Below are 13,366 nucleotides of genomic sequence, written 5' to 3'. Positions count from 1 at the left end.
ACAAACTGGAAATTTTAGACCTTCTCACCTTTCATGAAGACCGCGTTTTTTGGACGTGCCACCCCATGCACATAAGGAATTCTTGTCATTTCATTCCACCCATTCGAAAACAGTAAAACGAGCTATTGCCATTACTACCTTACGGTTGGCTCTAAGAAGGTCATGCCCCCACGTCATACAGAACAGTGTTACTTTGCAGGTGTCTAGGCTTGGCTTGGCGGGCTTTCCTGCTTCTTTGCAAGTTTCGCTGAGCGAAGCTTTGTTCAAGAAATTTCTGGCGTGAGGCTAACACTGCCTCGGAAGAATGCGAAAAGAAATGGAAAAACGCATCCTCTTGTCACCCCGTATGTACACAGTGTTGTTCATTCGTTTAACAATGTTGCTTCTAGGCACGATGTACCGTTAGTACTTTGGGCTCCTCGAAAACTCTCTCGAATTAGCTAGCGCTGTGTTCCTTAAGAAGTGCCGAGTTTGTAAAGAACCACGTAAGGGGTTTTTTGAAAGAAAATAAAATGTTCCGGAGACGTCGTGTATAAGGCTCGTTTTAACTGCGGCAAGGTATATATCAGGCAAAGTGGGCGTTGTATAAATGATCAATTGGGAGAGCAAGCTCTGTCAATCAAGAGTAGAGCAGGCTCGCATTTGCCGCATCGTTCCAAAGTTGGGACACCTGAGCCTTTGCTGGAAAACAAATGCATATTACGAAAAATCAGGATACGATACTACTGTATCAGCGTACCATCGTTGTCTCTTCACGAAAATGTGTTGTTTTCTGGATGCTAGGATAGGATTAGGTTTTGTTTCTATCTCATGTGAAGTCACCTGCGTAGGTTCCTGTTCACATGCCTGAGGGAATATAAGTGAGACATCAGGGGAAAAAAATCAGTTGCCAGTGTGCGCCTGTCCGTGTCTTTTATTCTGTTGTCCATGCTTATTATTTTTTGTCCCTAAAGCCATTTCTAAAATTCATGTGCCAACTCACCCGACAGCAGACATTTACCATTGCGATGAGTTTGCACACCGACATGCATCACTTGCTGGTTTAGAGTAAACGAGTAAAAGCATCGGGCTGCTGCGCTAATGGAATCGCCTCATGCAGGCAACCGTTTGACCACCATGGGTCACTTGGCATGTGCCCCTGTTCAATGAGCCTTTTTGACGCCAACGCAGAACACGGGCCACGCATGCATTTCAAAGCGGCGCCGACAGATGGCGCACCGCGTGCAGAGAGAAGCGGGACATGACGCGTTTCGGCGGAGACAATCTGGAGTGTCGCTGCATCGCTTCAATCGTAATGTATTAACTTTGACATTCATGCTGAAATGGTGTCTGCCTGAATTTCGAGAATTTCGCACAAGGACCTTTGCGCGCGTAAGGGAATGTGACCTGAGGGCGCTCTAACGTAAAACTATTCCAAGCTTTTTAATCCAAATTCTGCAATCAGCCCACTGCGATTGGTCAAAATCATTATTGGACAACCTCCCCTTCACCTGTCTGTCATGCGACGCCACAAAATCCGCGATAGCTCCCCATCTGATGTGGCGTGTACGCACTGATTATGCATAATTTGACCAAACAAAACAAAAATAGTTAATACTCATTCGACGCATTTTTGCCATTAGCCCTCGGCTATAGGTCAAAAGTTTTCGGGCTGCACCCACTTCAGCTGCCTCTCACGCGACGTCACAAATCCGCAAAAACTTAACGAGTCGAATTGACACGTACGCGTTAAAGAGGCATTATTATGCTGAACAAAACTGAAGTTTCTTCTTAATAGCCGTGGGCTGCCTCGTTCCGAAAAGAATAAACGATGGCTGCCGCCAACTGCTCCGGCACTGGCTACTCGCCCCTGCCGAAAAGCATGGGTTTATTTGCATGTAATAAAGTTTTTTTCGTGGCCTTATAAAGTTTTCGTGAACTTTCGGCACGCTTACGACCTCGTTCTGCCAGCTCTTCTTTGCTGAGGATCCGTCTTAGCGTCATATTTAGGCTACCCTTGCATGCCACCGCGATTTTGGACAAACCGCCGCAAGCTAAGTAAGAAAAAGCGGACCAATCGCAGACATCGGCATCCCCTCTTCTACCGGTTATCAACAGACAGTGCTTCGGTAGGGCCCCATCGAATAGCTCTCCAATTGAGCATGCTACTCGCCTCTTGTAAGCCAATTAGACAAGACAAGCCGCTCAGTGCTGGCAATGTTACTCGTTTTTCAAGCAAACTAAAGTGACCTCCTATGAATGAGGGGAGAACGTAAGACTGGTTTGTTCAGACAACCCTGCGGATGAAATCGCCTGAAGCTTGCGTCAGCGGTTACGCAAATTTGACGTAAGTAGATTGTAATAAAATCATATTGTAATAGCTTCGCGTTATACGGCCCTGATTTTGAAGTATGTTATCGCCCTTTTGCGGCTGTGGAACAAGAAAATTCTCGAAATATATCGTGTTCAGTACTTGGCTCCTTCAGAATACAGTGCAGACTTTGTTTACCGAGAAAGAAGCAGCTGGTCAGGTTTTTGCCGGAACTTGAAGGCGACGTTGCCACCCATCTTCCGCGCTCGCACATTTCCAGGCTTATCGGGCCTCCTGTTTCCGTAAGAGTGGGCTTTCTTTTGTTTTGTGGAAGTCTGAGAAGCTGAGACACCGACACTTAATTATTTATAGCGCCTGTTTATCATAACGAAAACCCAACCATTCATAGTTAAATCCCCCTTGTACACTTTAACCAAGGCAGGCATATCGGAGATGTGCCTGTCCTGGATGTCTTTGGCTATCTGTTATTTTCTTCGGCTCCCCCCCGGCCTTCGTCCCCCTCGTGTAGTCTCCCATGTTCTACTTAACTAGCACGCCTATAGCGGCGGAGTTTACGGCTTCAGGTAGCGCCTGGACATTTATGCATAGCTATAGCAAAACGCCGAAATAAAATTATAAGGGTACACCTAAAAAAGCGCAGCCCACCCAGCATTCCGCTGCTAAAACGGAATACCGAATTTTATTTAGCGGTGGTAGGTCTCTGGTCGCGCGACTTCCTTGTCCGCTATCTCTTCACCTTGAACACGTCGTTGGCCTGAGCGTTGACTTCCTTTTTGCCCGCCGGCGTGGCCGAATGAATTTGCTGCTGCGCTGCTGAGCCTGAGGTCGTGGTATTGTATACCCGCCCGGGCGGCCCTGTTTTGTTGGTGCGAACAGCGAAAAATGGCCGTGTACCACACGCATTGGGTGCACGTCAAATAACCCCAGATTGAATACTCAATCAATCCCGGGTCCTGCGCCACGACGTGCCTCATAACCATATTGTGCTTATTTCACATAAAACCTCAGAATTTAATAATGAACTTAGTTGCGGTCGGTGCACGTTAGGAAGATCAGTGCCGACAGAAATAGCTCCCAGCCGCAAATTCGGCTGTCTGTTAAAGATTTTTGTTACTTAATGTGAGCAACGAATGCCATAACCATAACGGGTTCGCGTTTTTGTAAGAAACGAGAAGACGAATGCATTTTGACGGCTCCGGGATACGGGTTCGCATGCTTGCAACCTCGACTTCCGGTCCAGCTCCTTCGCGGGCAGCAGGCGACTCTCTCCGGCTGAAGCCCCATGTTTTACGACTCGGTGCACTGTTTTCTTTTAGAGTAAATCGGCGTTTCGAGAAACGCTATTGTCTCACTGTTTCCTTCCCCGAATTCACGTGGTGCCGTTTGCGCTTTAGCCGCTTGGGGCGAATATACGCGCGTGGGTATGCTACTTCAATTTGGATAGTCTTGGTCCACAGTGGCATATTCGCATCCACACTTCTCCAGACCGGATCTCTTTAATCAAGTATGCGGTTGAAGGATATTTTTCAGCTAGGTAGCTTGTTTACACTACGTAGCATTAAAAAATACCCCCATATCGGGATCATGGGAATGCAACAGATGTAGACCAAGGAAAACATACGGGACATTACTTTTTCTTACTAGTTGAATTGAATAAATGATAAATAAATGGCAACGAAAGTGCATGAAATGACAACTTGTGGCAGGAGAGGAACGATCCCACGTTTTCGCATTACACTTGCGATGCTCTAACCAATTGAGTTACCGCGGCACGGATTCTCCATCTACTTTCTTGGATATTTTTGTGTTGTTACAAGAACTAACATTGAGAGTCTTAGCCAGGCAGCATCTGAATTGCTGCGAATCTGATGTTATGATGAGCCGCAGGCCATAATGTTCATAACTGCAGGGAGGAATAAAAAGGCAGGGGAAGCATCTACGCAGAAACCAGCAGAAGAGCAAATGCAATGGCCTGAAAAAGTAAACCAAAACTGATCGCACGACATGAGCACCAGTTCAGGGACCCAAGTGAACACGTTTTTCCTTCGCCTAAATGTATACGAATTGCGAGGCATTGTTGTAAATCTGCAAATTTTTACTTCTTGTTTCTTTTTGCTGTATCTTAGGATTGCTGACATCCGTGATGTCCAGGTGGTTAAAACTGCTGAATCCGACTCTAAGCATTAAGATAAGCATGCATAATTATGAGCTTGCAAAGCGTTTTAAGAAACGGAACCAAGTTGCGCAATGACACTTCTAAGACGTCTGCTCATACGCACTGTAAGCCTCCTAAGTATGAAATTAGCTTGTTTATTATATTTCATGCTCATTCTTTTGATGACGCTTACTGCTTGTTTAGAAAAGTTGCTTTATATTGTTCACAGCGTTCTTGTGTAGTGCACACTTAAGGCCCCTGTGCATGCTTTCTCACTATCAACTGCAAGTGCAGCAGTCCTGAAGCTCAATTCCAGGAAAAGGCTGTGTCCTTATGTGTGCACAGACTTGCTGTAAAAGAACATAGTGAATGTCTGCACACCTGCGATCATGTTTGCATTGTGCCACCTTCCAAATTCGCTCTCCTCAGTTATGCTAACATTTCTCATGCAGCAGACTACAAATAATTTTCGTGGAGCGACTACACATGTGACATTGCGGCATGACTTAAAGTGAAATTTTCAGATGTGGCCTTCGCAGTGTGCTGACAGAGGTAAAAACTTGCGCTATGATTTTCTTACATGATACTTTCGTGTGTAAATCAATTTCTTTAACTTGTGCTTCTGTGCCTTTTGTGCTTCTGTGCGTTTTTCATTTGTGCTTCTGAGGCCCAATAAGTGTTTCACCTACTGTTCGCAACATAACAAAAGTATAACCATATGGCAGTCAAAGGGTGAACTGGCATGTCCTCGGAAACCAGTCACTCAGACGATACGGTTGAGAGTGTCGTCCAATTAGTTTCCAAACTTGCACTTGTTCTCTCATTGCTTACCGAAAGCTATGGCTTTCATAATGCTGCACACAGTTCGTGAAACAGAGTATGGAGTGTCATCGCATGACGTGCTGCCGAGTTGTACAGATTGGATGTCTGTTCAATTCCAGGTCACCTTCTTGAGATCCATCGAAGCCTATAAATCACATCCTTTTCCTATTCGTAGAAGTCGCAAGTAAGCTCAGTGTTTACCCTGCTTCAGCTGAACGCTCTCATAAAACACCATCATCTCCTCCTTTGACAAGCTTAGGTCCTTGGCCACTGCCGCCAAACGTTCCGACTCTGCCTGCAACTCCTGATAATGGGCCATTGGGCTGTTGAAATCCTGGCAAGGCTCGCCGATGTCATGAATGAGACGCTTGTTTTGAGCTTGCTCTTTATTAAAACATGTACTGTTCTTCACGTGTTGCTAAGTAGCGAAATGTACGGCTCGTCGTGGTCAAGTTTGCACCGAAATATTACCTTCAATCATGAGTGTCGATAATCAATGCAATATGCAATGAATTATGCCAATGAAGGAATGCCAACGAATCAATGCAGTAGCTCATGCCACGATTTTATTCGCATTTATGCACTGTTCGCCTCATACTGCTGAGTGCTTGTAGCCTCTGCCACACGGAGCTACTAGCCATTGCATTTGAACGTATACGCCATTGGTTATGGTAGTTTTTTGTCTACGTTATACCCCGTAGAAATCTCGCGATCCTAGCCATAGAAAGGTTCACTGTAGATTGATGAAAATGGGGCAGGCCACGTTAGTGTGCGTTCCCTACTGAAAATTCGCTCACCAGTGACAGCGTGACGTAAATGGCTGTGTTCACAGAATCGGGGTTCGGTGCAATAGGGTACAGCCGTCCAAGGTTTTCGGCTCTTTCCGTGTGTACTTTGATGACCATCATGGTTATCTTGGGGAAATGTCTGGAAGGAAAAAGGAGGAAAAAGAAAAGACACCGTGGGGCCAGAGATTACTTTCGAGCGACCAGACGCTTCTTATATATTCTTAGCAGAGGTTCGCCCTCCAGCAACTTTTAGAACGTTTGTTCTGAAGATAAGACATCGCAGGAGTAACGCAGGTAGAGCGAGGGGAGAAATACGTTTCCTTTTAGCTTACGTTTTCGTGCAAAAAGGGAGAACTGAAAATTGGATTTCTGACTTTAAGAACAAACGGAGAGCTACATATGACTAGTAGCAACTGCGCGCACTTGCGGCATGTGAATGACACCCCATTAGGCGACTTTACCTTGCCTCGATTGCAGTCTTTAGTTACAGTGTGTTGCGGCAAGGGCGGCGTTCCGGGCATGGAACCCACCAAGCCCATCGACTACGACGTGAAGTTGTAGAAAATGAAGGAAAAGGGATTTATTTAAAAAAGTGTCCCCTCTTGTTCAAATCCTTTCTTTATGGCTGCAGGAGTAACGACGTATGACCTCATGATATGCAATCTGGCAGGACAAACCGAGATTTGCTTTAAATGCTTTAGGCTGGACGGCTTTATTCCGACGACGCGTGAATGTAGTGCTGCGGATTAATTTTTACCATCCCACTGTTGTTGCCTTCCGCGGACAGAACAATGTCCATAATCCATTGCATAGAAAGGGCCCCAAATTTCGGAAGGGTTGAAGCTTTCTGGCACGGCATTCGAGGCTTTATTGGTGAGCTGCATGCCCGCAAAGTTCACCTCCTAACGCTACACCGTCGGTCTATACGATCTCCGACATTCGCTGTCGACGAGATGCCACGGGTGCCGCGGGAAACCCCCTGTTAGGGATGAACACCGTGCGCATAAATTAACCCGTGAGAACGCGGACGTGGGAACAGCATCCGAGAAAGCACAATTGTCAGAGCTAAGCACGCATCATGCGGAGGTTTCAGGTTCGCATTCCAACAGTGGCTTGCTATCAGCTTGTCATTTCGGGTTTAATTACGAAAGAGGATGAAAGTCCTTGTTCACGCGAGTGGACGCGGAGTCCCAGAATGCGAAAGCTCGTCGAAACAGGGTACAACGCCGTTTTTGTATACGCCGCCTCTTCTGGAATGCGGCCTCTGCGGTCGTGCAACGAACTCGCGACCTCCAGTTCAATACAGGTTCAGGTGAGGACTCCCATTCGGCAGTTTATACTCACTCGGTGGCTAGTTTGGCTTTGTCCAGGATAAGTGCACCTAGTTTTCCATCGACGAGTCCTACTCCCAAGGCGCAGTGGTGGCCAGGTGTACTTAGGAAATCTCCCACAATCTGGACGAAATGGCGGTCGAAAAACGGTGAAATGAGGCTTCATCCTCTCGTTGTCATTAATATTTTTCTTTTGTGCATGTTTTATATTCTACGTATAGCGCGGCGTACCGAACGGCCCCAGCATACATTTTACTCACTGGTACGATTTGCTAAAAAGAGTTCTGATCCGCAAGTTATTTTCCTGAATGCGTGACTGAATGAATTAGGGGCACAAACAATCAAGGTCAAGTACCGTGCACCCGTTAGACGTTTTTATTACGTGCTTTTCCTTGATTCCCCGACTGAATCCGATAGACCAGCTATAGTTGTTTGCCTAAGGTCTCGCGGCCACTGTGTTCAGTCAAGAAGCTTTACCTTGTATACCGTATATAATTGAAAGAACACGGGCGCGCGGGATCTTGCTGACATTAACTCCTTCCGCGGCATTCCCGGCGCAATACTTTGCTGAGCGAATCAACCCTGCATTATTTTCAAGCTACAACTACGTGATTGTAATACAAAAAGCCGGCGAAGGGCCCATTAGGACTCTCTCAAGTGCAGCTGCTAGCCTTAACATTGACAATACTGTACTAATGCTCAGATTCCATAAGCTTCTTTAACTTCAGCAGGTGTCCTAAGCGAATAATTAGGGAAGCCAAACAGTGAATGTGTTTAACTAGAGCCATTGAGGCTCCTGCAGTTTATGACCACCTCTTGAGGCAATCCAGCAGAACATGACGAATTGGGCCGCGTATATTGTTATTTATTTATTTATATGAAGGTACCCTACAGGCCCTAGAGGCATTGTGTAAGGGCGGAGAGTGCACTCAAAGGCTAAACAATAATTAGGATACATAAGTGAATACATATACAAAAATACAGTGTAACAAATGCGCTAACACACCGTAATCTGGTGTCAAAATTCTGCAAAGGACAAACAATAATATTCAACGCTTGAGGTCAATGTACACGACACTGCCTCAAAGTAAAGTAGAATCGATAGAATGGCTATAACTAACAAGCATTCAAGGAATAGTAGCACAATAAAAACGGGAATGATATATATATATATATATATATATATATATATATATATATATATATATATATATATATATACGAAATGTCGCGATTTCTTTGTTGTGGGTTTGTGCGATTGTGCTCTTTGTATAAGCAAGCGAAATGTGTACGCCGATACCGGAGGTAGTGTCATAACCGGAATTGATTGCCAGGGGGGTACGCTGGCCGGCTTTGCAATGCAGTCGTAGTACCTCGTACACCTTAGTCTACTTTACGACGCATACACCGTGCTAACTCCTCCTAAAGATTCTAAATATGCAAACTTAGTTTGCCAAATCTGAAAATAGGCTTTCTGAGGTGGACGTGAATGCAAGCTTTTCTGTAAAACTACTCAGTTCACCTCGGCTGGGCTAAAGATTCAAATAATGAGCACTTGCGGTGCGCAGTGCTGTATCGCAGTCCTCCCCTTTGTAGGTTCGTTACATTTTTTTTTAAATGACGAATAGAAAGTGTTTCTTGCAATATTGATTTTTCTTATCGCTGATCATGGCGGAATGTGGTGCAAAGCTAATAGTCAATGTTAGTGCTTTCCTCCTAGTGTAACATATGCCTAATATAAGTAAAAGTGAATAAGCACAGATTGTATGCGTGGGACTAGAGAAACAAAGCAACTTCATTCTTGTAAATAAACTGAACCACACACCGAAATCAAGTACATCGGTGTCCACACTTCATGCAACCTGTCTTGGAATACTCACATATTATATGTCATTAGGAAGGCTAACTGAATTCCATATAACCTTTCTACATGAGCTGCTGAGCTACATGAGCTGTCGTGTCGTGTCGTGGCACGACACGACAGGGCCTGTTGTGTGCGCAGAAAAAAAACTCGAAACAGTAAGCGCGAGGCGCCCAATGCGTGCAGAGCTGGGTTTCTTGCAGCAGCCACTAGGTGACGCTCGCCTCCTCGCATCCGTGGCAGCGGCGGCGCCGGCAATGCGGGGTAAAGAAATAATCAGCGCCCAAACATTCCGTACAGTTAACCCGCGAAGGCGAAACGTGCGGCGCCGGTGCAATTGACTGGGTTAATCCCTACGGCCAATTAAACAACGGCTTGCTAGGCTGTCGCTCTTCGGTACGCAGGTGCTGCTTCCGCTTGGTTGCGCGAGCCTCTCTGTGTGTCCCGGCAGCTGCATCATTACGGCGCCGATGAGCTCGTTGTCGGTTTTTCTCGCGGCGCTGCAGATCGAAAGCTGCCTGCTCCTCAGGAGTACATATGCCGCGTGGCCAACCCATTTCGGAGCTGGAGAGAAACTCCTGCGCGCGCGCTCGGCTGCGACGGAAAGCACCGACGTCACTACTGGCGCAGCCAATCACACGCTTCTCCTTTTCTTTGTTTGCGCGTGCGCATGGGGTGTCGGCGCAGGAGTTTTCGGCATACAGGTGACAGACGGACGGGCAAATGAAGCTGCTAGCCATGCAGATACACGTTGGCTGTGAGAAAATATTCTGAATGTTCGCCTTTGCGCATTTCCGTTGTCGCAACTTTCCCCGGTAAGGATTACGGTTGGATATGCTGCAGTGGCCAGGGAGCAGCAATGGCAGGGACTGATGTAACAACACTTTTGTATGTAAAAAAAGAAACCGTCTGCAAACTGGTTTGTGTTCGCATATGGTATGAGAAGGCCATGAAGATTCCTGAAGAGCAGTATGCTGAAGAAACTCCACGAAAGGGTGGTTAATTGCATATCTGTTCTCTCTGGTTCATTCTGTTGCACGAACTTGTGGAGCAAGCGAAGTCGCAGGCCGGTAAAACGTCTCAGTCGGATAACAATATAGCCATGTGATTAATTTGAAGCTACCTCTCAACGGGCAACCGTTTTAATTCTGGTTTAAGGCTTCGCTGCGCAACCACCGCGTGGATTGGAGAACAATTTCTTTTTCACAAAGTACTGTCCGAATGGCGAATGCCGGGATATGATCCATAGTGAGGGTTTAACGCAACCACCAGGAACTACCGATCACAGAAGCACGAGCATCACGACATAGAAAAGAAAGTCACTGCTTCTGCCAAAAGCCGGCGCATTGCTAGCGATATTAAAGTATTAGCCACTTACACCAAATTAAGTTTCACGCTTTATCAGCCGTGCATATTGCAGGAAACAATTGCTTGGTATCACTTGGTATCATCTTGGTATCATCTTGGCAAATCTTGGTATCACTTGCGCAGAGATAAACCTGACAGTATCTTACTCGTTGAACGCGAGTAAACGCCCTGTCAACGTTGATATAATTAAGAGCCTCGGCAGCGGCTCTTAATTAGCTCTCTGGGTAATTTGAGATCACGTGACCTTCAAAACCAAGCGAGTATCAAACCACAAACAATCTCGGCTGACCATTTGCCTTCGTAACCGCCGCACATTAGCTCGAAGATACGACGTGCGTTTTGCTCAGGCGCGCAGACAGCCTTGGGCATCTACAGTTAGGCTAAATAATCTTCTAAGGGTGTTGGTGGCCCAGAATAAACTTTACTGATAATTTGACCATTGCGAAAGTGAAGTGTCTCGAACAATCCAGGTGAAGGTTAAAACAGTGTTGTGTTGCTAGAAATCAGCGGTAAAGAATCTAGCGATGTCCATAAAGACGCGTGGTGAAGTTTCCGCCTGCTTGCGACGAGCGTCGAAAACGGCGACAAGATGAATGTTTTCTCAGACAAACGCATTTTTTATACTGTGAAACGAGTCCAAATCGAAAGCCGGATCGGAGGTTTAGAAACGCGGACTTAGCTTGTTCAAGGTGGAATATGTGGACATGACATTTCCAAGACCGCCTATACAATCCTTGTATATCCCTTCTTGAGGAAGAGAAGTCCACTTCTCGAAACGTTGGATCCGGCTTTCACCTTGTTCGCTTTGTGCTCATCGTCTTGAATTTGCATCCCCCGCCTGTCCCGTGGTTTTCTTGTTTTTTCTTCACGGCGAAGCTGTTTACCTCTAGCCCTAGGATACATATACTGATTGCGTTTACGGAGGGAGTACCACGGCCGGCTTTACGTCTGTATGGGCGACAGTAATGTGTGAGCCCAGATACAAGGTACAAGTCATCACATTGTTCAGCATGGGTGCACGAGGGTGCTTGAGCTGGCCAGTTTCCCTTACGCCATAGACGCAGGAAAGAAATGATCAAATTGGGAGCATTTGAATTAACCTCTTCCCGAACCCTTTGCTTAGCTTCCGCTGATTGTAAGGTGTGCATTCCATCTTCACTATTATATTAAAAAGTTTCTAACTTTTTGAAATTCGGCCGTCATCCTTGAATCAAGGCCAGTCTAGGTTCCTGTGGATTCGGTTTAACGCTTCTTCGTAGTAAACGTTAGTTCGCCGCATCGTTATGGGAGCTGTACCATGACCCAATTCCCTCGAAATGGTGCAGAATACTTCTGTCGTATTCATTTTGTCTTATCGGTCATATCGCTAGTATAACGCAAACAAAATTACGTCCTTCTCTAGCAAGCCTGAAAAGTCGCCGTAGAATATTTCGCTTAAGGATCAGTGTTACCTGAGCGAGTGATTCTAGACAGCCATATTTAAATTCATATGTGCCCCCATATCGATCGACATTAATCACCTTTCCATATCACTCATCACTATTGAATGTGGTAATGCATCTGTGAAAATATTAGTTACTATTGCATAATTTGATTATTAAATATTATATATATTTTTCTCTGTTTCTCGTAATTCTTTGTTCTTTTCAATCAAGAATAATTCCCATTTGTGTATATGCCTCACATTTCCCTACCCCCAATAAATATTAAATTATTATTACCAACCATGTGGGACCATTTCCTTCTATAATAATACACCTTGATGGTATATTAAAGAGTAAAAATGAATATAGTGGCCGTGTATACGTATGCTTACCTTCAAGTACTGAAGTGGGCCATCTTTGAGTTTGTCGTAGTCCTCTATATTATCTACATTCAGCATGCCGAAGTGCACGAAGTTGTCGTTGAAGAGCTTGGTCATGGCGCTCTCAACATCCTGCTGTTTGGTGCGTACCAATTCACCGATGGTTCTGCGCAATAAATAAATAAATAAATAAATAAATAAATAAATAAATAAAACAACGACAACACCGACACTTCCTTAAGCTAAAGCGGAGGTTCGAAGATCATGCGACCGACACAGATCCAAGGGTATACGAGAACGCTTTTTCACTCGAGCTCCACTTCGGCTGAAGAAAGTGCATGGTTGCGCCGCCTCTCGACAGCAGTGGTCAGAACTCATCAGCAGCGGCTCGAACAATACGCCTTAATATTGGCAGGAAGCTTTACGAGCGAGGGATGTCTGTTCCGCCTGCATTGCTTGCAGAAAATGGTGCGTTGACCAGCCCGGTCAAGCACGCCATAAGATAAATGGTCGTCTGCAGCAATTATGTGCAGTATGAAATGAACTGGAATGAGATGATGGATGCAAGGGAGAAACTAATGTGAAGAGGAGTCCATGCTTTTCTGCCGCACCAGTATTGGACAGATTTGGCGAAAACTCGCCTGCACTTTTGCGTACAGTCCCCGCTATAAAGGAATATAATATAGAAATATTGCTTCATTAGCCTTAAGAGAAAGCGTTGTCCGTTGTCCCCGAGATATGGCTAACACAAGACCTCTCCCGTCACAACAATTCTCAGAACCATTTACGCTACAGGCGTTATCGACTTCTTAATGTTAGACGTCGGTTTACATCACCGCGCCTCGCGTCAGATTTTCAAAGAGCTGCGTCTGGTGTAAAGTTAGCGAAGCTTTACTTTTTTCTTGTGCCAGCATGCAAAAGCTTAC

General features: G+C 45.6%; 1 protein-coding gene across 1 annotated transcript in view; it reads right to left on the bottom strand.

Annotated features, from left to right (window-relative positions):
- The window catches only part of LOC139047425 (uncharacterized), a 46,978-nt gene that overhangs the window by 19,553 nt on the left and 14,059 nt on the right, over window positions 1-13,366 (bottom strand). The window contains exons 5-7 of the mRNA XM_070521251.1: window positions 12,453-12,606; window positions 7,421-7,530; window positions 6,086-6,215 (exon numbers count right to left, since the gene is read on the bottom strand). Of these exons, the coding sequence (XP_070377352.1) occupies window positions 6,086-6,215; window positions 7,421-7,530; window positions 12,453-12,606 (394 nt within the window). The remainder of the gene's footprint in view (window positions 1-6,085; window positions 6,216-7,420; window positions 7,531-12,452; window positions 12,607-13,366) is intronic.

The sequence above is a fragment of the Dermacentor albipictus genome, chromosome 7, assembly GCF_038994185.2.
Source record: "Dermacentor albipictus isolate Rhodes 1998 colony chromosome 7, USDA_Dalb.pri_finalv2, whole genome shotgun sequence".
Lineage (NCBI taxonomy): Eukaryota > Metazoa > Arthropoda > Arachnida > Ixodida > Ixodidae > Dermacentor > Dermacentor albipictus.
The sequence above is the reverse complement of the archived record's forward strand: the minus strand, read 5'-3'. Positions and strand labels throughout refer to the sequence as shown.